Genomic DNA, 25,796 nt, shown 5'->3' with positions numbered 1-25,796 from the left:
AGAGGCGCGGCGACGGTGGAGGAAGCTCGGCGATCTTCAATAGACGGAGGGTCAGTGCCGATCTGGGTCTTCAGGCGACGGTGGATGAAGGTCCTAATCCAAACCTAATAACAATAAATATAATCAAACTCAATATAACCAAATATGGATCATTTATGGAATATCCAACCTAATCCAACATCTTTCAAACCAGAATATACCTTAATATAACCAAATATTCATTAATCATATCAAAAAACCCTTATATATAACCTAAAATCAAATCTAATCCAACACTATTTCAATCATACATAATTCAAACAATTCAATTATTCATACCTAAAATTCAATCTAATCCAAACAATTCAATTCTAACATAATCTCAATAACCATCAATCAAACCAAATAACCAAACCTAAATCAAACTCAATATAAATCATTTTTTAACATTAATCAAACCTAATAACCAAACCTAAATCAAACTCAATATAAACCAATTTTTAACATTAATCAAACCTAATCTAGCATAAATCAAACATAATCTAACATAAATCAAACATAATCTATCATAATCTCAATAACCATCAATCAAACCAAATAACCAAATCTAATATAACCTAAAATCAAAATCAATAACCATCAATAAAACCAAATAATCAAACCTAATATAACTTAAAATCAAACTCAATAACGATCAATCAAACTAAATAACCAAAGTATAACCTAAAATAAAAAAAACTAACCAAATAACAAAAAACTAACCTAAAATCAAACAAAAAATTAACCTTGAAATGCAGGCGGTGGCGGTAGGAGCTTGAATCGGATGGCGGCGGCAGCAGGAGCTTCAGTCTTCAATCGACGACAGTTGCGTCGTCAATCTAAGTGGCGGCAGCAGCGTCCTCAATCCGATCGGCGACGTTTTCAATCGCTGTCAGGCGGTGTCGTCTTTCCAATCAGTGGCGTCTTCAATCACTAGTTGGCGGTGTCGTCTTTCCAATCGGCGGCGTCTTCAATCACTAGCTGGCGGGCGGAACGAATGAAGGATCGGGGATAGAGAGAGGAGCGGAAAGAAATTGGAGAGAAAGAAGTGTTTTTTTAATTAAACATGTTAATTCTGAGAGTTATATGAAAACTCTCGGTTTTGACTTACTTAATTCCGAGAGTTTTCATATAACTCTCTGTTTTGATTAACATAACTTAATTCCGAGAGTTATATTAAAACTCTTGGTTTTGACTTACTTAATTCTGAGAGATTTAGATATATCTCTCGGTTTTGATCATTTAAATTCCGAGAGATGTGTCTAAATCTCTCGGTTTTGACATATGCACAATTAAATAAAAATAGATAAAACTGAGAGATTTGTGTCTATCTCTCGGTTTTGATCATTATTTCCGAAAGTAATGTAATTTAACTTTCGGTTTTAAAACTTGACAAATTGTTAAATTAATTGGTTTCTCACTTTCTAATAACCTTGAACAACATTAATTTAACACATTTGATATCCTTAAAACATTTCCCAATCCATATGATCAAACATTACACAAATACATAGGATAATCAAACATAAACATTAATATACACTTCTCTATATAATCAAACACAATCATGAACATTTTAACATTAAACACAATCTCAATTTTTAGAATATAACACACACTTGATTATATTAGTTAGGAGTCTTGATTGGAAAGTAAAAAAATCAAATATTTTCACAATTTGTGAAATGGTAATTCCGAAGGTTAATGGTATAACTTTTGGTTTTGATAGCTATTTCCGAAAGTTATACCATTAACTTTTGGAATTACCATTTCACAAATTGTGAAAATAATTGGTTTTTAATCTTCTAATTTCTTTGATCAGCATTAATTTAACACATATGATAACCTTAAAACATTACACAATCCATATGATCAAACTTTATACACATGCGATCATCAAACACAAACATACATATACACTTTTTTATATAATCAAACACAATCATAAACATTTTAACATTATACACAATCTTAATTTTTAAAAAACAACACACACTTGATTAGATTTTTTAGGAGTCTAGATTAGTAGGTGAAAACCAATTAATTTAACATATTATGAAGCGGTAAAACCGAAAGTTTTATACATAACTTTCGGTTTTGATGGTTATTTCCGAAAGTTTTGAATAAACCTCTCGATCCCGACCTTAAACAGAATGTTTTTGGGAATGGTCAAAATCGAAGGTTTATTTGAAAACTTTCGGTTTGACCCTTACCCACACTTAGAATTTTTTTCTTCTTTTTTTAAACAAAGGTCAAAACCAAAGGTTTATTTGAAAACCTTTGGTTTTGACCCTTACCAACACTTAGAGTTTTTTCTGATTTTTTTAAATAAAGGTCAAAATCGAAGGTTTATTTGAAAACCTTCGGTTTTGACCCTACCCAACACTTAGAATTTTTTGTGATTTTTTTAAACAAAGGTCAAAACCGAAGGTTTATTTGCTACCCAACACTTAGAATTTTTTATGATTTTTTAAACAAAGGTCAAAACCGAAGGTTTATTTGAAAACCTTCGGTTTTGACCCTACCTAACACTTAGAATTTCTTATGATTTTTTTAAACAAAGCTCAAAACCGAAGGTTTATTTGAAAACCTTCGGTTTTGACCCTACCCAACACTTAGAATTTTTTCTTATTTTTTTAATCAAAGGTCAAAACCGAAGGTTTATTTGAAAACCTTCGGTTTTGACCCTTACCCACACTTGGAATTTTTTTCTTCTTTTTTTAAACAAAGGTCAAAACCGAAGGTTTATTTGAAAACCTTCGGTTTTGACCCTACCCAACATTTAGAATTTTTATGATTTTTTTAAACAAAGGTCAAAACTGAAGGTTTATTTGAAAACCTTCGATTTTGACCCTACCCAACACTTAAATTTTTTCTGATTTTTTTAAACAAAGGTCAAAACCGAAGGTTTATTTGAAAACCTTCGGTTTTGACCCTACCCAACACTTAGAATTTTTTTCTTCTTTTTTAAACAAAGGTCAAAACCGAAGGTTTTCAAATAAATCTTCGGTTTTGAACCTACCCAACACTTATAATTTGGGTCAAAAAACGAAGATTTTCCAATAAACCTTAGCAATTACCCTATTTTTTGGCAATCTAATAAATAAAGAAAAAGAATTCATAAACAACATTAATAAACCAAAACCAAAGGATAATAATAATAATTCATAATTATGAAAGCAAAACACACAAAAATGTCATCATTCGTACAGAAAAGATAATACATAATTAATCAAACAATATAATCTAGAAATTAGTAGATGTGGGGGAGGAGGGGGTGGTTGATTCTGCCACTTCAATAATTCAATTTGTTGTTCGAGATTCTCCAATTTTTGTGCCATTTCAGCACGTGCCGCAGTTTTTGATGCTACTATCAAATTCTGGTATGACCGGGACAGTTTCTTTGGTGTACGCCGAATACTTTGCCATGACTCACCCATCCTAAATGCATTTCATATATATATATATATATATATATATATATATATATATATATATATATATATATATATATATATATATCAAACACAATAACAAAAATATATCATTCATTTAACAAAATCTAACAAAATCATATATATTTAACAAACTAACCTAAATCTAATGCAAACAATAACAAATCTAAATCAAACTACCAAACAAATAATCTAAACTAGCATAAATCTAGATAATATAAATTAATGATAACAAATCTAAATCTAATAATTAACAAAAACAAAAAAAAACAAATAAATCACGGCAAAGAAGAACAAAAAAAATAACCTGGAACGGAGAAGAAGGAGAGAAGCGGTAGAGGCGGCTGCGCGGGAGAGAGAGAAAGGAGAGAGGAGAATGAAAAAGAGAAGGGTTAGAGTTTGTATTTATAAAGGTATTTACCGAAGGTTTTAATATTACTTTCGGTTCCCACCTTGAGTAGTGGGAACTTGTACAGCACAGAGGCACCACTACTGCCCAATCTGAGCAACGTCAAACCAAGTTGGCAAAGCATGAACAGAACCCCATACATCAAGCCGAGTTCATCATATGGGTCCTCTTCGATTGCAAACCAGGGCCATATTAAGCAATTAGACCCGGTCTCAATGGATGAAAAGAGAAAGAAGAGCCTATGCTACACGTGCGGTAAAAAATGGCAACCAAACCACATGTGTAAATTAAAGTTATTCATGGTCTCGACCAATGATCAAGAAAGCACCCCAAGTTTCCAAGAACCTGCTCTAGAGGTAGACCTTGATGATTCTCCTTTGCATCTTAATGCAGCAGAAGAACTAGCCATATCTTTACATGCATTGACGAGTTCTAAAACCTTTCAAACGCTCCAGATTCTTGGTAAAGTTGGGAACCTACCGGTTGTGATCCTAATTGATACAGACAACACTCATAACTTCTTTAATAGTAGGATAATGAAGAACATTAGTCATGACATACTTCCCACCCAAGTGCTATCGGTTCGAGTGGCAGATGGCTCTAACATTCTATGCTTTAGCTTTTGCCAATATCTGAAATGGTCTATGGAAGGTAAGCTTTATCAAACAAACATGAAAGTATTGACAATGACAAGGTACGATATTGTGTTGGGAATCGAATGGCCGATTACTCTAGGCCCTTCAAAATGGGACTTCGAAAAATTAACCCTCTCTTTTAAAAAGGAAGGGATAACCACGGTCTTGCAAGGCATACCCCATACACAAATCAACTTAATGAAGGGTGATCACCTAAAGAAGTTATTAAAGAAAGGCAATGTTGTTGCCATGATCCAAATAAGAAGTGAAAACGAAGCACAATTTTTCTCGCTCTCTACAAGGCCACCAGATGATATTCCTGAAGACCTTCAGCAAATGCTAGATAACTTCAGCCCAATATTCCAGCAACCTGAGGACTTACCACCCGCCAGGGAACAAGATCACTGCATCCCATTAAAGGAAGGCACAGAAGCTGTATGCATGTGTTCCTACCGATATCCTGACCTGCAGAAGACAGAAATTGAACATTTGGTCAACGATATGCTAGATAGGGGAGTCATAAGGAGAAGCCACAACTCTTTTGACGCCCCTGTGGTGTTGGTCCAAAAGAAAGACTTATCCTGGAGAATGTGTATTGATTATAGGCGACTGAACTCAGAACCATTAAGGATAAATTTCATATTCCGGTCATTGAAGAATTAATGGAAGAATTGCATGGGTCCAGGTTCTTTTCCAGGCTCGATTTGCGCTCAGGGTTCCACCAAATAAGGATGCACCCATGTGACTGCCACAAAACAACATTCCGAACTCACGAAGGCCTGTATGAGTTTTTGGTGATGCCCTTCGGCCTAACCAATGCACCATCCTCCTTCCAAAGCCTATTGAACGCGACCCTGAAACCATTCCTAAGGAAGTTCATGCTAGTATTTTTTGATGACATTCTAGTATACAGCCCGAGCTGAAAGGAACATACCCAACACCTACATAAGGTACTTTCAATATTGCAACATTAACGAGTTATTCCTTAACAGGGGAAAATGTAATTTTGGGTGAAAGCAAATCTCCTATCTTGGCCATATCCTCGACGAGAATGGTGTATCCACGAATCCAGCAAAGTTAGAAGCAATGAGCACATGGCCAGTTCCAGAATCTCCTAAGCAATTGAAAGGGTTCCTTGGTCTAACCGGATACTATAGAAGATTTATAAAAGGCTACCGCTCCATAGCACGACCCCTCACAGCCCTGTTGAAAAAAGGTCAGTTTGAATGGAATAAAGAAGTTGAAGATGCATTCATATTCTTGAAGCAGTGTATGCTTTCCTCTCCGATCCTAGCGCTTCCAAATTTCAATATTCCCTTTGTAGTAGAGACCGATGCAAGCGGAGTTGGTATAGGAGCAGTACTAATGCAAGAAGGTCGACCCATTTCATTCATAAGCAAGGCGATTGAACTAGAGAAGTTACCATCATCCACGTATGAAAAAGAGCTGATGGCCTTGACCTTTGCGGTGGAGAAGTGGAGATCTTACCTTAGGTACAAACAATTCATTGTGAAGACCGATCATAAAGCTCTTAAATACTTGCTGGAACAAAGAGTTCAAACCCCGGCACAAGAAAAATGGCTCTATATATTGGTGGGATACGATTTTGTTGTTCAATATAAAAGGGGAAAAGAAAACTTGGTGGCAGATGCTTTGTCCAGGCGGGTAGCAGGTGTCCAATGTGCAGGAATTTCGGTCTATCACACTGCTGTCCAAAAACAAATTCAAGAAAGCTATGAAAATATTCCCCAACTTAGCACACAACCAAACAGGACCGGCAAAATTGTGGGTGAACAAGACATAATGGTGCATGGGAAAATGAAAAAACAGTTGTTAATCAATTGGGATGTGGCCCAAACAGAAGACCAAACTTGGGAAGATGCAGAAGTGATAAGCATTCAATGCCCGGAGATGCTAGCAGCAAGGAGGCAAACAAGACAAGATTCTCTTTGTCGGGGTCGACGAACTTCTGATGGGGGATATGATGTTACAATCCACGAATAAGAAAGTGCACCATCCACGGTCCTATGGAACACTTGGGCTAGAGACTCGGTCGGGAACTCTGTTTTCATAGCATAATAATAATATTTTAATTCTGTTTTTCTATTCCCACAAAACTGATTGTTGACTAAGTCCCTAAAGTTGTTGTAACAGAATTGTAACCGACACTTGGGTAATTCAGTCTCTATAAATGCTGATGTCCACCCCACTTTTTGGGCTATGAATTGAAACTTGTGAAAGTTGTGACTCTAAGTTATTCTCTCGGCCTTGAACCTCTTTCTTGGACTACTAGGTGTATTCTAGTAGTATTCTCTTCTCACCCCGGTTTCTTCTCTCTTTAACCTCGAATTCTCTTATCACATAATATCCGCTGCGCTTGATTAAGGAATTCTATACTCAGCCCCATCAATTAAGAACACGTTTCTTGAATCAAGAACTTGGAAAGTTAAGTTATAACTTCAAGCATAACACTTTCCTAGATAATTACAAGCCCGGAGATTTATTATTCATGAAGGCAACCCATTGCGGGCCCCTGTTTTAAAATGGATCCTAATTTGTTTTGTAGGGTTAAGCAACATTAATATTCTAATTCCCGGTAGTGGAAGAGTTTGATGTGCATTTGTCACTTACTACTCCAACTTAAGTGTATGCATTCATTTGACCTCATTGGCCTTGTTGAAATTTTTCGTAAGTCTGGCTACATATATATGATCACAAAAATTGCATTCCAGATAAACCATCCTCGATCATCATCCTTGTTTACAGAAATTCAAAACTTCTTATGATGATATTGTCACACTCACAATCTAGTCTCTATGTCCGAAAACTCCTCTTTTGTCTATTATGTTATGCCAATGTGAAAGTTTGGACTAAGCTATTTAATTATACACAACAATGCACCAATTCAAATCTCTTTGCTAGCTGCTAATTAATTACAAACAGTACCGGTTTCCTATCATGACTTTCTCCTCCTACGTTGGATGGATTTTGTGTTCCTCAAGTTTCCCAAATTTTGAAACCTTCAATCATTGAAAATGTTAGACCATGTGCTAGCTAGCTAGTAAAGCTATCAAAGGCTATATATTATATGCATATGATAAATTAGAGGTGACAAATTAAAAGCTCTGATCGAGTTTGATTAAATCAAAATACAGATGTTCCTATTTGTAAATACGTACACATCGGCATCTCCTTCCATGGATCACAATTCATGAAACAATATATTATGGTTTCATGTTTGTTGCTTGGAACTTGGAAGATATCATCAAATCCCTTTTGGGTTGTATTCAAGCGTAGATCTACTTACTTTTCATTTGGACAAGAACAGAAAAGAAAAAGATAATAGAACTAGCTAGGCCACGTTAAGACTGACAGTTGACGTGATGAGAGAGAGAATAGAGAATTATCAATGAAGCAGGATCGGCCATCACTTTTCTTTCGTCTTGTCAACATCCTTTGCCCTTTTTCCCTTCAACTGTCTCTCTTTCTCGAGAAAACCATCTCTCTGAAACAGACAGACAGTATGGCAAAGGTTCTCTTCTCCTCCTCCTCCGACGTCTGCTATGGCCCATGCATATATGTCATCACTCATGAAGACAATCACAAAATACTTGAAATCATATCAATAAGAGTTATCAAACCCACAACCTTTTTCTGATCATCTGCCTTATTTAAATTATAATAAGTTTATGAAAAGTTGAATTGTCGAGACTCATATCTAAGTTATGAAAAGTTGGATTAACCCATTAGGCTAACCATCACAATTTGGTGCTTAATTAAGATAATAAAGGTCACCCATTAACTAAATTACATATTTTAATTTTTCTTATCAAAAATTCATAAATCTTATCATATTTTTAAACATACAATTACTCAATTCATCATCAATAAAATAAAATAAAAAGACTAAAATACTCTTAATTTGTTTTTGTTTAAATATAAAAAACAAACATGATAATAATTTAACAAATTAAGAATTCAAATACCTTACATTTTCATTGAACAAGATTTAAAAAAATAAAAATAAACAGTAAGAACTCTGAAATAGCCAATATCAAACAAGTCCTTCAAGGGTATTAATATTTAATTTAGGGGAAACTATTTTCTTAAATATATATATATATATATATAACTTTTTACCATTGTAAATGGACTATATCCTTTCTTCCTTTGTTAGCCCAAGATTATAACTCAGTGTTTTCAGAGTCGACCCCGAGGTTTGGGTTACCCAGCCCCGGTAGAAAAAGTTCGATAAACTTTTGTTTTCCTAAGTCTAGTTTTAAAATTTGATAAAAAGATTTGTTTTTGGTGAGATTTGAATCTATACCATATTAAAACTTTAAATTTATATCTTGAACTACCAAGTTATAACTATTTTCTGTTTAAAATTACAATAAATTTAACTAAATGGTTTGATATGTTTAACAAATGGGCTGCCCTAGCCCGAGGGCTTGTCGGGCTTACCCAGGGCGCCCTGAGTGTTTCTGAGGCTTTGTTTGGTTTTCAATAGATAGGTAGAGAGATATCTCTATATATAGAGTCTTAATTAATTAGAGTTTGAAATTTGAATGCATTCTATCTTCGGAACAATGATACATATGAGCTTTGATCTTCGGAATAGATAAGAAATTCTAAACAAAACCAACTATCAATGATCAATAAGAAGATTTTTATAGAGGAGCTAGTCACTAGGTGTTAGTATTTAATTTAATAAATGGATGTGTTGGATACATGGCAATTTAATTAGTAGTATTTTAATTTTGTAGTTAGGGGCTTAACTTGGTAAAGGCCAGTTTAGTGGGTAATTAATTTTTCAGTTAGGAGTTTGTTTCCAGTTATTTAACACATGTTTTGTTTTTCAAAGAAGATATCAGTTTGAGCTCTTTTATTTTACGATTGGTATCAAAACACATGATCACAACACAGTGATAATCGATCAGCGTTTCGATTGTGGGAGAAAGACAAAAATCGAGCATTGGGTTTGTTCGTCAAAAGAAAAAGTGAAATCAAACTGTGATTTGGTCTCATAAGAAGTTAGGGAGCAGACGTGGAGTTGCAGAATCAAGATGCGATCTTGAGTTAGGAAGACGAGAGATGAGAAGAAAGAAGACAACCTTACCAGATTGCAATAAAAAAAACATCAAAAATCATTTGTATGTCTCTAAAGTCTAAAATTGGAGATAATTCTCGAGTCTATGTTGAACACACTACGAAGGGAATTTGAAGTTCATGAGATAAAGAAATGAGAGGCTGTTAAGAAATATTTTGATAGAGTTACGACTATTGCTAATCAAATGAGAAACAATGAAGAAATAATTACATAGACCAAGGTTGTGGAGAAGATACTTAGAACTTTCACAGAAAGATTCACTTATATCCTAGTATCAACTGAGAAAGTAAGAGACACAAGATTGATGAACTTCAAAGTTATCTTTGTGTACATGAACAAAAAATTTAAAAGGAAGAGAAAAAAGATAAACAAGCACTGAGAGTATATTCATCCTCTAAGACACAAGGAAGAGGTAGAGAAAGGGTCGATGAAAAAACGCAAGCATAGACAAATCTCAGATCAACTATTACAAATGTCATAAATTAGGTCACTACATATCAGAATGTCCAAGTTTGGGGAATAAGATGAACTTTGCCGAGGAAGATGAAGAATTGCTTCTAATGGAATCTCTTGAGCAGATTAAAATATCAATGGGGATGATATATGGTTCTTGGATTCAGGTTGCTCAAATCATTCAGTCAAGTAGGCAATGGTTAAGATGTTTATTATGTTCTAGATTTAAAAAGCAATTTTCTTAACATGGGTCAGTTTCAAAAGAAATACTTGATTACTTCTGGACATGGAGATGTTTGTAAGATCTATCAACCTGAAAAAAGGTTGGTGATAGACCATTATAATGAGCTCAAACAAATTGTTCAAACTCAATGTCATTCAACCACCCTTTAAAGTAATAATGAATCAATAGAAGAATGTATAAACAGTTCCATAAAAGAAAATTCACAATTGTGGCATTGCAGGCTAGGACATCTTAAAGTAATAAGGAATAGTAGAAGGGCTTCCAACTATCTGCATCTCTGAATAGAAGTGTCAATGGTGCCAGTAGGAAAACAACAAAGGGTGAAAATACCAAAAGAAATCAAGCAAATGGAGGGCATCCAAAAGACTTCAGCTCATCCATTCTATTCAAACATATGTAGTCCAATAAATTCAACTTCTAATAGTGGAAAGAGGTATTTGTTAACCCATTGTAAAATTCATCTCATCCTTATATAGAGGGATGTAATAGCTCTTTTTTAAACACATTAATTTTATCGATGGGAAATTTGATAAATGACCCAGATCTAATTCCAAAAAAGGCCCACGGTTGATAAAGTTGGCAAAAAGGGCCTTTTTGCCCTGTGAAAAGTCTGTAATACCCTCATGCGCCTGTTTTTTCGCTCAATTACGAGAAATGTATTTCTCGCATTTGGTATTTCTCGCATTTGGTATATCTGAGTATATATTGAGATTTAGACATTTGTAAAATATATGAAAACGACTAGGGTTTCGAATCGATCTACAATAAACTACGAAAGAACAATCTCCAATGGAGGATGCTATCGCGATGCATTCATCTCTAGATATCAGATTAACACACATACATGACGACGACTCAAGACAAGAACGCCTTATCATTGGAGGCTCCACTTGCCCCGTCACCGTCGAACGCAATGTTCGCTCCGACTTTGACACCACACTTCCAAAGCCTTGTATATATTCTCTAGCTAGATCTTGTTCTTTCAAATTATCAGATCTTTGAGATTGAGTCTTTTTTCATCAAATATGCAGACTTGGCTAGAGGGTCGACTGCTCCTGATATGGACCATCCACAAGGAACAATAGGGCACCCTCAATATGGCATGAGTGTCCTCCAGCAACATGATTCCTTATTTGATCAAGATGACAATGGAATAGTAATCTTTCGACGCCAGGGCTTGCGTTGTCTAATAATGACAGCAGACTCAATTACGAGAAATGTATTTCTCGCAAATGGTAAATATTCTCCGGCCACGAACTTAAATTTAGGGTTCTCATATAAATACTCTAAAATTTAGATTTTCAAATGAAATTGTCAATTTTTAAATATGGGTTCTTTAGATTTTGATGATATTGTTTGAGATGCAGATTTGTGTCAACTTGGTTTTAATATTATTGTATCTCTTGTAATGTCTATGTTTATAAACGAAGCTATGAGTTATCATTCTCTTCCTGTGAGTATTTTCTGCTTTTAAATCAACCAATCTTGTGAAATTGTATCCATTTCTAACATATTTTGTGATGGATGAAGGGATGGATACCTTCTCCATTCCTTTCTATATACATAGCCAACATCCATAAAGCCAAACATGGAAGTGATTCTGGAACTTATGATACAGAAGGAAGGTACATGCCGGTGAACTTTGAGAACATGTTTAGCAAGTATGCACTCACTATACCTGATAGGCTCACTTTTGGGGGGATGTGGGCGATGACTGAAGCAAATCGAGTAGCATTGGACTTCTTCGGATGGTATGTATGAACTATGAACTAGAAAGAATAGATTTTTGTTTTCCTTTGGTATTATTTTAATATTGAAATCGCTAAACAAGTTTGCGGCTAAGGTGGAGTGAATAATTTTGTATGTTCTAGCTCGGGATAGTGAAGGAATGTTGTCTAAAGAGGCAATAAGGTGTTTTGATGGGAGTTTGTTTGATTACATTGCAAAGATGCAGATGAGTGAAGGGAAGATGTACTAAGAAGAAGATGAAGAACTTCTTAGTCTTGTTTGGTGATAATAATAATGATAATAAAGTGTACTACCAGACAAGAAGAAAACAAAGTTTTTTCTGCATTGTGTTTCAATATATTATATGTTACAGCAATATATTTTGTTACCACCATTATCTCAAATCTTAAAGAGGAATGATCCAACTTGTAATGAGCAAAGCATATGCATAAAACCAAAACCAAATCAATAAAAATCACAAGAATTGAAAGGGTATATGATTCTAATCTCAGTTGTGAATCAAAAAACAAAATTGACAAGTTTTTAAAAGCAAATGAGTCCCCTGGCTTTATCAAACAATAATATTGGCAGCACTTGCAATTCTGGGTCATAAATCAGCACATTCCTTCCCAATTGGACCAGTAATGGCAGAACCTGGTTATTTTACCATTAAACAAATAATTGTGAGTTAATAAATGAGGTCTAAAGATGATATAGTAATTTAACACATTTTGAGACATTTTTTACCTTTCATTTCTCCCTTAGGATTCACTATCACACCAGCATTATCTGCATAGTAACAACATATTTATCAACCAAGATATTTACATATTACAATCAACAAATTTCATATATAAAAAAGACCGAGAAATATGTAAGACTTAGAACGCAAATAAGTGAGTATAGTGTTTCTAAATACATCATTCATCATACCATAAACTCTATTCATTATCCCTAATACTCTTTCTTTAATATCTTAGTGGGTATATAAAATAGCCAAACACCCTTGAAAACCAATACTAAAGAAAAACTATTTCTAAATCCTCAGCATAACAAATAAGAGATTATATCAATCAGATCATGAAAAGAGTGGGTTCTTGTCTAACTGTTCTAGTAAAGAATAACAAAAAATTGGTTAAACAAGTAATAAGTTATAACACAAAACAAAATCAGAATCTACTAAATCACCTTCAAAATACATGAACACTCCATCCTTTCGGCGCCACGGCTTGCGTTGTCTAACAATGACAGTAGGCATGACCTTCTTTCTCAAATCAGGTTTCCCTTTCTTCACCGTCGCCATAACCATATCTCCCACACAAGCAGACGACAATCGATTCAAACGACCCTTGATCCCCTTCACCGATATGATGTAGAGACTCTTCGCGCCGGTATTGTCGACACAGTTGACCGTAGCCACCACAGGAAGACCCAGTGACATGCAGAACTTGTTTCCCGCCGATCCTCCGCGACCTGAAACGTGTTGTTTTTCAACATTGAATTACAAGTATCAAGCATGTAGTTAACAGAGAATTGTATAGAAGATGAAAAAACTAACCTCGCTTCGACACTTTGGCAGCTTTAGAATACAAGGACAATGTGAAATTAGGGTTTTAGAGTTTTTATATGAGAAAACCCTAAATTTAGGATTCGTGGCCGGATAATATTTATCAAATGCGAGAAATACATTTCTCATAATTGAGACAAATGCGAGAAATACCAAATGCGAGAAATACATTTCTCGTAATTGAGCCAAATGCGAGAAATATATTTCTCGTAATTGAGCCAAATGCGAGAAATATATTTCTCGTAATTGAGCAATAAAACAGGCGCACGATGGTATTACAGACTTTTCACAGGGCAAAAAGACTCTTTTTGCCAACTTTATCAACAATGGGCCTTTTTTGGAATTAGACCTCTTATGAGGGTCATTTCATCAAATTTCCCTATATCAATTAAACTTTCTCTCTTTTGATATATTTTTTTAAATTTTATGTTATTTGTAAAAATTCATTATTTATTTAATAAAACGTCGTTTTGATCTTATTCATATTTATGTCATTCTAATCTTATTCATATTTATGCTGAAACGATGTTTCATTAAATAAATCCAACAATAGCGAGTGTAATCATCAATAAATGAAACGTTGTTATCGTTAGATTTATTTAATGAAACATCATTTCAACATAAATATGAATAAGATTAGAACGACGTTTAATTAAATAAATAATGAATTCTTACAAATAATATCAAAAGTAAGAAGTGTATCAAAATAGAGTTTTAATTAAACCGATGTTTTAATTTCATATATATATAATGTGTTTACAAAATGAGCTATTACATTCCTTTATGGCTAAGATAAATTTTACAATACACATCAACAATACACATCAAACCGATGTAGAACATAATACAAATACAATATAAATATATGTTAACAATTCTTACATTTTGTCTCATCTTTGATATAGTTTGCAGATTTTCTCACAAAGGCACACATCATCAAGTGTCACCGGTTCTTTCTTGACAAATTCTCAATGTTTCTCACTACACCATCACGAGTAGGGGATGTTAACATATATTTATATTGCAATTTTATTTTGTCCCACATCTGTAAAATTTATCTTACCCCTGTATAAAGGGATGTAATAACTCATTCAAACACATTATTATATATATATATATATATATATATATATATATATATATATATATATATATTATTTGTAAGAATTCGTTATTTATGAATTCTAACCGTATTTACTCACATTTATTGATGATTTTAGTAGAAATATTTGAATTTATTTTTTATATGAAAAATCAGAAGTGTTTGAAAATTTTAAAAACTTTAAACTGAAAGTTGAGGATTAAAGTGGAGAAAAGTTGATCTGCCTTAGAACAGATAGAGGTTGTGAATTCAATTCTAAAGAGTTTAATAATTTCTGTGAAAAGAATGAGATTAAAAGACAGTTAATGACATCCTATACACCCAACAAAATTGAGTATCATAAAGGAGAAATAACTATTATGAATTCAATTAGAAATCTATTGTCGGGCAGAAAAGTTTCAAAGGTTTTTTTGGGCAGAAGCAGCTGAGTGGTGTACACATATAATGAGCAAAGGCTTCACAACTTATTAGAAGGAAAAACCCCTGAATAGATATGAAATTAGATAAAACCCTTTGTTAGTTATTTCAAGGTGTTTGGTTGTATTGTGCATGCCCATGTTCCAAATTGAAGGAGACAAAAACTTGATGATAAAAGTCACATTTGTGTTTTCTTGGGTGTAAGAAGAGAGTCTAAGGCATATAAACTCAATGATCCTATCACAAAAAGGTGGTCATAAGTCTAGATGTTATCGTTGAAGAAAACAAGTGTTTGGGATTTAGAAAAAAAAAAAATATTTTGAGCCAAAAAAGAACCAATCAGGAACAGTGGGATTATAGAAAACAAAATGAGAGTAAGTCATATGCGAGTGAGAAAACTAGTGTTCAAATCCACTTGATCAAAATTGAATCAAATGCTCCCAATATTGAAGATGACATGCCTAGGGGTGAGCGTAAAACCAATCTGTTTTGTTCGATCTGTATTAAATCCAAACTAAATTTATTCAATCCGTAATCCAAACCATTTTACTAATTAATACGGATCGGATTGAAAATGGTTTGGATAATCCAAACTAAAAAATATTTATATATATCATCTTGAAATTAGTCAACAATATTTTTTTATTTTTTTATTTTTTTATTTTTTTTTAAATTCGAATTTTTTATTATTATTAAATTTGAATCTGAAAAAAATAATAAAAATAAAAAAAATAATAATAAAAATAAATATCATTGTTAAGTGATGATAAATAAAATATATATTGTATTGAGATGAAATTTAATTTAAAGAAAATTAATTAAAAAATATATTTTTATTTAGATAATTTGGATAATCCTAATCTAACCCGATTTAATTCAATCCGAACTCAATCCGATCCGATCTTAGTCCAATCCGAAATATCCAATCCGAATTAGTATTTAGGATTCAGATTGGATTTCGGATTAAACCACCCAATGCTCACCCCTAAATATGTCATCCAACAACACTTCACTTCCACTAAGAGATCTAGAAACCATCAACTTGACATGAATACAATGTATTTGGAGATTAATTCACCAATGAAGAGATATAAGAACTAAATTAGGTTACACTGTTTGTGACTTGGCTATAGAGACTCTCATAGGTTAGGTTTATTTTAAAATTATTTCTCAACGAATTACCTTCAATTTAAATTAGACTAATTTTGTGGTTTATAACTACCTCTTATATTTTTCTTATATATACACCAAACTTGACTGAAATCCATCTTTCATATTTTCTTTATTTATATAGTTAATATTCACTTATTTAAAACTTAATTAATTTAATTTTTCATATTTTTTTAATTTAATTTCTCTTCAACTACTCTAGCTTAATTTTCTTTATAGTATAAGATTGTATATATTCTCTGTATGATTCTATGTTTTTGTTAATAGAATACAATATAAAATGAAAAGATAAAAAAGAAAAAAATTATTATCGTTTTTCAAGAAAGTTAATCTTTATTGACGGTTAATGAGATAAATTTTCAATCTAATATTAGCATTGAGAAAAATACGTCTAATACTGAAAAAGAGTAGCCTGTTTTAAAATTTTCAATTGTTGAAATTGATCTTAATACTCTTGAACGAGATCCCGCAATTCGAATTCTTATATGGCAACATCCCATTAATCAACAAAATAAAATTAAGCGAACTTATATTAAAATGGGTCTGTATCAACCTAAGTTTGATGAGTATCCAAAACTAAGTAAGGATCACAAACTCAGTATCGTAAATTTTAATACTCGTGGTTTTAAAAGTTTCCCTAGTTAGAGTACTTTTCATCTAATGATTTAATACTTTTGTTTTTTTTTCAAAAAAAATCACTTCGTAATTCTTCATTCACTATTGATGGTTTTAATAATTGGAAAATATTAAAGATGGAGTTAAATGTCCACTTTTAATGAATGTGGGAGATCATACTTCATCACATAGTAATGCAGTGAAATGCGTTAATTTGAAGAAAATAAGTAAACAAATTGACAAAATGTTTAAATGCCCAAAGTTAAAATGGAGTTCAGAAGATCTCAATTGTCGTTTATGTAGCAATCGATTTCTTCTAAACTTTGGGCATTCAACATTTTATCAATATATCTACTTATTTTCATAAAATCTTCAACATATTTCACTGTATTACTATGTCATAAAGTAGGACATCCCAAATGCATTAAAAGTGAACAATTAACTTCTTCGTTAACTTTTTTCCAATTATTAAATTCATCAATAGTGAATGAAGAATAAAATGTGATTTTTTTTTAAAGAAAACAAAAAAAACAAAATATTGAATCATTTGATAAAGAGCACTTTACCTAAGAAAACATTTTAAACCACGAGTATTGAAATTTACAATATTGCATTTGTGATTCATACATAGTTCTTGAATACTCATTCAACTTAGGTTGATACAGACCCATTTTAATATAAGCTCGTATAATTTCATTTTGTTGATTAACAGGATGTTGGCATATAAAAATCTGAATTGTGGGATATTGTTCAAGAATATTAAGATCAATTTCATCTATTGGAAATTTGAAAACAGATTGCTCTTTTCAGTATTAAAGTATTTTTTTTTCAATAATATTGTTTTTCCTTTTTTACTTTTTCATGAGAAGTTAAATATGAAAAATGGATTTCAGCCTAATTTGATCAAAAGGAGGCAAAGGAGGGAGACATAAGTTGGTTAAAGATAAATTAGGTTAAGAAAACATGAGAAATTAAATATCAAAAATTAAATATAAAAGATAGATTTCAGCCTAGTTTGGTGAAATATAGAAGAAGAAAAAAAGAGAGTAAGAGAGGTAGTTATAAACCACTAAATTATTTCAGTTGAAGGTAAGTGATTGAGAAATAATTTAATTTAAAAATAAACCTTCTAAGAATAAGGATTAAATTAACAAACAAAAAAACATATATTTATTTTAATATATACTTTTTTAAAATTATTTATATGTATTTTAAAAAATTTACCCGGATTATAGCCCCACCCATGTAGCTCCCCCCTTGTATGCAAGAGACCATGATATCAAAGAAATACCACTGGTTATGTGTTCATGATGGGAAAAGAAACCGATTGTTATTTTATCAATTACTGAGGAAAAATTGGTAGCAGCAACCTGCTGGAGTCTGTCAAGCTGTTTGGATAAAAATGATTTTGGAAGTTTACATTATTTTAAGAAAAATGCACTACATTATTATGTGATAATGCTTCAACTATCAAATTATCTAAAAATGCATTATTGCATTGAAGAAGTAAACATATCCCCCGATATCACTTCATCATTGAACTGTCCAATGATAAATTATTTGAACTTATGCATTGCAGGACGAATCAGCATATTACAGACATAATGACAAAATTTTGAAAATTGAGACTTTTGAAGGTTTGAAAAGAGCAATGGATATAACTGATCAAGTAAATGCTGATACAATTTAATTTATTTGTTAGTATTTAATTGATTTTATTTAATAAATGCAGCTAATTTAGTGGCTTGACTTGATAAAGGCTACTAGTTTAGTTTTTCAGTTTTATTAACAGCTTTGTTAAGAGTCAGTTATTTGTTTTGGGTTATTTAGCACCCTTTCTATTTTTCATTGAAGATAAGATCATGGTTTAGAAAACCCATCTACCAAAGTTCATAGTTATAAATGTATAGAGATTACCTGGATTTACTACTCTTCATGATGAGTTATTCTCAATGAAGGTGAAGTGGTATAATCACCTATCAAGCATCAATGGAGAAGAAGATGTCAAAATTGCAAAGATATTTGCAAACACAAATAATTGAACCGTATATATATCTTTTAATAGCACCTTTTAGTCTTAATAGCAAGCAAATGAATCGTGTAGATCTTCTCATAACCACCTTCTGCTAAAACCTTAATTAATTTGCATTTTTGGATCAGCTAAACTGGGACTAGTTTCACTGCATTTATCAAATGAATAGATAAATATATAGTTTAGAAAACCACATAATACAATAAACACTGAGGCTAATAAAAATCATAGAGTCCTCATCAAACCCTAGTTCTTGATGCTTCATGTCTAGCCAATGGAAGTGGCACAAAAAGAGAACAAAAACAAACAGAGCATTAACTAATGTGTCTTGTTTCAAATTAGAAACTCAATAAAATACAGCCCAATCCTCTTATTCAACCTATTTATGTTCTAGAGCCAATTCTTCTCCACATTGAGACCCTCTCATAAAAAAAGAAAACAACAAACCATTCCATGAACTAACAGATTAAGTCTCTCAAAGTCTCAAAGGGATCGGCTTTCATAAATAAGAAGAGTTTTAAGTTTGATCATCCAACAACATACCCCTAGAACTATATAATGTTCTTCTTAACACAGATTATATGAACTGGCAGATTACGTCTCTCAACCCTCAAAGGAGCCGGTTTCATAAATAAGAAGATCTTTAAGTTTGATCATCCAACAGGCAACAACAGACCCTTGAAAGGCTGGGCCTATATCATGTTTTAACACAGATTACATGAACTAACAGATTAAGTCTCTCGAGTCTCCAAGGGGATCAACTTTCGTATATATATATATATATAAAAGAAGAGTTTTAAGTTTGATCATCCAACATCAGACCCCTAGAACTATATCATGCTCTAATTTCAATTCTAGGTATAATTCCACTCAGCAATTGAATATTATCTTTTTAGAAACATATATAAAAGGATGTAACAATGTTATGATTCTATTGCAGCTATGACATAAATATTGCATATCATGACTGATAACAAAAAGCACATTCACTTGATACCAAAAGAAAGCATTTACTTAAAGATCATACAGTTTTTGCCACGAATAGCCCATAAAATCTTCAACTTTTTTATGCCTTTATCACATTTGTTTCCCAATTTACCTAGGATAGTTGTATCTGAAGCAGCAGTACCTGACAAATATTCACATAAACTTAAAATCCACATTGTTTTAGCACTCAAAGCTTCAAATAGTACGAGTAAGACGAATCCATAAACTCTTTAGACTTTAGAACAGTGTCTTCTAGTTCGATTTTAGAACACCGCATGAGAACTCAATGCAATGGTTTCAGTTGAACCAAATCAATGCAATAGTTTCAGTTGAAACAAAATTATCTTAGTAGGCATGAAAAGAGAAAAACCCACTCATAATGAACCATATAGTCAAAACAGATGAGAAATTTGTTAGATAGATAACAGGAGAAAGAGGAAATTACTCTTTTCAGGAAGTTGACACCAAGAGAAATTTGTTAGATAGATAACAGGAGAAAGAGAAAGAAGAAGCAATGTAAGGATTCGATGATCCTGTATCTCTCCCTATACGCTGACACCAAGAGCAGACATAGATAGACCTCGGCAATTCCGTCACCAATTCTTCGGTCTAGATTTCTTTTACCGGCTTAAATTATTATCCGATCATCTCTTTGTTCGACTTTCCCGCTTCTAATGTAGTTGCGTTTGAGCATCTGCGTTATTAGTGTGCTTCCGCCACTAGGATATGAAATCGAATCCTCTCTTTGTGCTGAGCTCGGATCTGGATTCTGTTTCTTCGACTTCATCATTCTTCTGTTCGCTATTAGTCTTCTCCATCGTTTTCCCTGCACTGCGCTCGTCGTGAATGGAATGAATTGTGAGACCCTTGGCGAAAAAGAGGTGGCCGTGAAATCCGTCATTGATAGTTGATACTGAGGTATTCTCTCAACGGTCAAGCTCAACTCGGTCAAGTTTTTGAGCATCTTGAGTTCAAACTTTATATCTCATATTTATAATATATATATATATATATTATATATATTATATATTATATTATATATAAACTTTATTCATCTTTATTTTACTTGTTAAACATAATATCTTCTCTTAAATTTATATTTTTATATTTTACTCTCTTACACTCTCTTTTTATAATTATTTTTTTCCTTTTTCTTATTTATTCTTTTTTTTTCTTATTTAACTTTTTTTTTATCAAAAAAAATAATATATATAGTAAAGAAAAAAAATTAATTAAGAAAGCAATAGAGAAATATAAAAAAAAAAAATTATTAAAAAATATAAAATAAATATATATATATATATGTATATTATGAGAGAGAATTATATATAGGATTAGATTAGATAAATATAAATTAATTAGAAAAAATAAAATTTAAATATAATATATATTCACACATGGTGATAGAAAAATTAAAAATATATATATAAAAAAAAGTTATTATTATTATTATGAGAAATGATTAGGTGAGGGAAGTTGGTGAGAGAATGATTTGGCATAATTTTATTCGCTGAAAAAATCAAATAATTTCTCTATTTTCCCTCTTTCCTCCCACTTTTACATTTTCCAAAAAGTGATGCCAAGTCAATCTCTCACAAAATTCCCTCACCAAATTCTCTCTCTATCCCTTCGCTATTATTATTTAACATTTATAATTAGAAAAGAGAAATTAATTATTATTATTTATCATTTATAAAAAAAAAAATATATATATATATATATATATTAAGGTGTTATTGTATATATTTTATATAATTAGTGATAAAATAAAATATATTTATATAAATTAATACATTAATAATAAAGAAAATATATATAATATATAAATATAATGAGAGAAAAATAAATTAATTAAGAATATAGGAAATTAAATATATAATATATATATATATATAATTAATTAAAATGAGAGTAAATAATAAAGAAATATAAATTATTTATTATTTATAAAAATTATATATATATAAAAGTTTTATTATATATATATTTTATATGATTAGTGATAAAATAAAATATATTTATATAAAATTAATAATAAAAGATAATATTTATATAATATATAAATATAAATATAATTATAAAAAAAATAAATAAATTAATTGATATAGACAATTAAATAATATATATATTTTATATTTATAATAAGACTATATTATATATATTTTCATTGATTATTAATTTATCTTTTATTTTTTCTCACATTAATCATATAAAATATATATTATCTTATCAATAATTATATATATAATAACACGGTGAGCATAAGATATTGTAGCATATTGTTTCAATATACAAATTATTAATCAAATTTCAAAAAAATAAAATAATAATAATAATAATTTTTTATCAAATTTTAATACTGACTTGAACAAAAAAAAAATAAAAAAAAACAAAAAAATTAAAATAAAATAAAATATTTTTCTATCAGGCTAGGGCAGCCCAAAACACAAATGGGTCCTCATCTAGGGTTGTAAATGAATCAAATACTTTTGATTCGATTCGGTATTCGTATTCGAATTTTGATATTCGTATTCGTAATTTTGTGATTCGAATTCGAATAAAAATATTCGATTCGATTCGACTAATAAACGAATACGACTACAAAATCAAGATATTCGATTCGGTATTCGCTAATATTCGATTAAATATTCATTTATATATATATATATATTATATTATAATATATATATATATATAATATAATATATATAATATAATATATTTATTATATATATATATATTATATTATATATATATATATATTAAATATATATATACCATTTTATTAATTTTAATTTTATAAATATTATTTATTCTAAAACCCTAGTACAAGGTTGAAAACTTGAAACCCACATCTAGTCATCCTGCTGCTAATCACTCAAAACCTACCACCGCCTCAATCTAATCTCTTCTTTTCTCCAGTCGCCGCCGCCGCCTCCATGTAGTTCTCTTCTTCGCTCGTCGTCTTCTCCTCTCGACACTACTCCAGTGATTTCTTCGGTGAGTCATTTTCTTCTCCGGACATGTATTTCTTGACCAGTTGTAACCCATATCTAATATAATTATTAAATATTGTATATCATTTAGAATATAGATATATTTTTTAACATTTTAAGCTCTAATTACATATTTGTTATGAAAAGGGAGAAAACTATGATCGAGATAAATGATGATGAATGTGATGGTGCCTTACGAATAAATTGTTATATATTATGTAAAAATATTAATTTTCAAATTTTCGAATAAATTGTATAAAATATGTTTTAAAAAAAATCGAATCGAATACTCGAATCGAATCGAATAATACGAATATCAATTTCAAATCGAATACGAATCACATTAATTATTCGAAAAAAATTCGAATACGAATACGAATATTCGAATAGTTTCACGAATACGAATCGAATACAGTAATATTCGCTTCGATTCGATTCGTTTACAACCCTATCCTCATCTTTATTCGAAAGTAAAATAACACTATTGCAACTTTTCAATCTTCTCGATGAACCCAAGCATAATTTCCATGTTTTTCTCATCTGCGTACAAAATTTGAACCAATTAGCTACTACAATTTGATGGAGTTCCCATTTTTAGTCTAACCATTTTCAAAACAATCAAAACACAAATCATAAACATAATCTTCAAAGCAATGATTTACTAACCAAGCCTAGGAACTATGTGTCCCTTGGGATGATGGATTACTGTCGGCTCCACAAAAGAGTCCAACAACTCAATTCCCTTTTCCTTCAAGAAATCCATTTCCCCTGTGAACAAAGGATGCAATTTGATAGAAATTCTGAGAGTTGGCTAAGAAGTTGTTTCCAAACAAAAACTAAGTATTAAGGCTTGTTTGATGCAAGTGTTTCTTTGAGATAATATGAATTTATAGAGAAAATATTGTTCGATATAAAGTGGGTGATTTGAAAATTACTAAATATGAGTAAAGATGTGATTTTTGAAATTTTGAGCAAGAACAAGGTTGGCACTGGAAGAAGAATGAAAGAACAACACTTCAAATAGTTCTGAAGGAGAACTGACAACTCCAATAGCTAGTCAAGAAACCAGTCCAACTCCAGTTTGTAATCAAAGTGTTCTTAGGGTCTGACCTAAACCTCATTCGATGTGATCTTCAAGTTTATTCAGAAAAAGAGGAAATGAATTCAGCATTAGTTACCAATAATGTGGAGAGATGAACATCTGATAGGCGAAGAAAATGCATTAGCAGCAAGTTTGGGTGAGCCAAACAACTTGAGTCCTCCAAATATAGCACCTGAAACAAGAATCACAAACTTGATATTTGGAACTCCGGTGAGAGCAACTCCATTCAATTGCATCCCGGGAAATGCTGCCGATAAAAGTGCTCCCTGAATTCATCACAAATATGTCAGTTATCAAAGTAGAACTCATTGAGACATTTTAACAAACAGGTTGACTGCAAAACCTGAGAAAACCCAAGAAGACCATCGAAAGGGCCATGTTTAATCATGTAATCTTCAATGTAAGAAATACATTCTTCGAAATGATAGTATTCAGTGAAGCCCTATGGAGGAGTAATCATAGATATTGAATCAATTGATTGAAATTTTACAAAAGGATTAAGAATTCAAATCACATCTAGTTGGAAAGAAATGAAACCTCATTAGCGTGATACCATTCGTAATAAGGAGGATCACAAAAACCCTCAGCTTCGGACTTCCCACGGGCGGGATTTGGACCGTCGAGGAATACGAGGTCTAATTTTGAAGTTACTTTCTCCGACCACGCACCAAATATCTGCTTCTTAAGAATTTCACCGCTTGTTCTGTATCCATGGAGGCAGAGTACTCTGGGCTTAGCTGCACTATTGTTTTCCATTTCAATTGTCTGCCCTCGATTATCTGCAGATTGATTAACGGGTGTGAATGGACGATGAATAGGTCGGAATAGTAAATTGAAAGGAAATCGGTGGCCGTTAATTGTCTTCTTCTCCGACCAAATGGTAGGTGGCGGCCATGGTCGGCAAATCATGAGGCGCGCGATGCAGCTTTGTGATAGCGAAACTTTAACAATATAAGATAAATCGAAAACATAATTAAAAAGAGAGAAAGGAGTGACATAAGAAAATTTAGGAATTACCTTGTATTTTAGCTTTGATAATATGAAAGGGAAAGGATTATACATTAAGACTCTTTATAGATAAATTTTGGCCAAAATTAAATGAAGAAAAAATATATATAGTATGCCTTTATTTTACAAAATTTTGAATAACATATTTAATCTTTCTATTTATTCAAATTCAAAAATTTAGCATGATTAATTTCACATTAATACTCAATTACAAATTAATTTTAAATTAAGACGTTTAAGATTAGAATTGAATTCATGTGACATTTTAGTATACTAAAATTTAGTCCGTGTATTTGCACGAATAATAATATAAAAATCGAGAAAAAAAAGTTACGGTTAAAATGTGATAACATTTTTAATTTACTCTCGAAACATATTTATAGCATTCTTAATTTTATTTTTAACCGTTTTAAATTTATGGGCGGGTCAACCTACAATCCGACCAAAATATTCATTTACTCTCACATGTATATCCAAATTAACCACATCTCTCGACCCGTCAATCCGGACACTTTAAAAATTAAGCATCATTATATATATATTAGTTAGTTAAAAAATTGAACTTATATTGTTAAAACGTCTCGCGTTTATCAAATTTGGTATATAATTGAAAATATAATGTTTTCTTAGTCTAGATGGTTAAAGGGTTTTAATTATTTTTGTTAAATTGTAAGTCCGAAACATACCCATAACATTTTTTTTAACCGTTTTAAATTTATGGACGTGTCAACCCAAAATCCGACCCAAA

At 31.6% G+C, this 25,796-nt stretch overlaps 2 protein-coding genes and 1 pseudogene across 2 annotated transcripts; 1 reads left to right on the top strand and 2 right to left on the bottom strand.

Moving 5' to 3' along the window:
* Positions 1–11,113: 11,113 nt before the first annotated feature.
* On the top strand, positions 11,114–12,328 carry LOC124937890 (annotated as a pseudogene).
* Positions 12,329–12,659: 331 nt separating this feature from the next.
* On the bottom strand, positions 12,660–13,493 carry LOC124922481 (60S ribosomal protein L23-like). The gene is made up of 3 exons (XM_047463210.1): positions 13,241–13,493; positions 12,800–12,841; positions 12,660–12,706 (listed from the first exon to the last, which is right to left on the bottom strand). The coding sequence occupies exons 1-3, from the start codon at positions 13,491–13,493 to the stop codon at positions 12,660–12,662; spliced, it is 342 nt and encodes a 113-aa protein (XP_047319166.1).
* Positions 13,494–23,275: 9,782 nt separating this feature from the next.
* LOC124922480 (esterase C25G4.2-like) lies at positions 23,276–24,988 on the bottom strand. The gene is made up of 5 exons (XM_047463209.1): positions 24,578–24,988; positions 24,384–24,482; positions 24,117–24,306; positions 23,605–23,706; positions 23,276–23,478 (listed from the first exon to the last, which is right to left on the bottom strand). The coding sequence occupies exons 1-5, from the start codon at positions 24,947–24,949 to the stop codon at positions 23,420–23,422; spliced, it is 822 nt and encodes a 273-aa protein (XP_047319165.1). The 5' UTR covers positions 24,950–24,988; the 3' UTR covers positions 23,276–23,419.
* Positions 24,989–25,796: the final 808 nt, after the last annotated feature.

The sequence above is a fragment of the Impatiens glandulifera genome, chromosome 1, assembly GCF_907164915.1.
Source record: "Impatiens glandulifera chromosome 1, dImpGla2.1, whole genome shotgun sequence".
In the NCBI taxonomy this organism is placed as follows: Eukaryota; Viridiplantae; Streptophyta; class Magnoliopsida; order Ericales; family Balsaminaceae; genus Impatiens; species Impatiens glandulifera.
The sequence above is the reverse complement of the archived record's forward strand: the minus strand, read 5'-3'. Positions and strand labels throughout refer to the sequence as shown.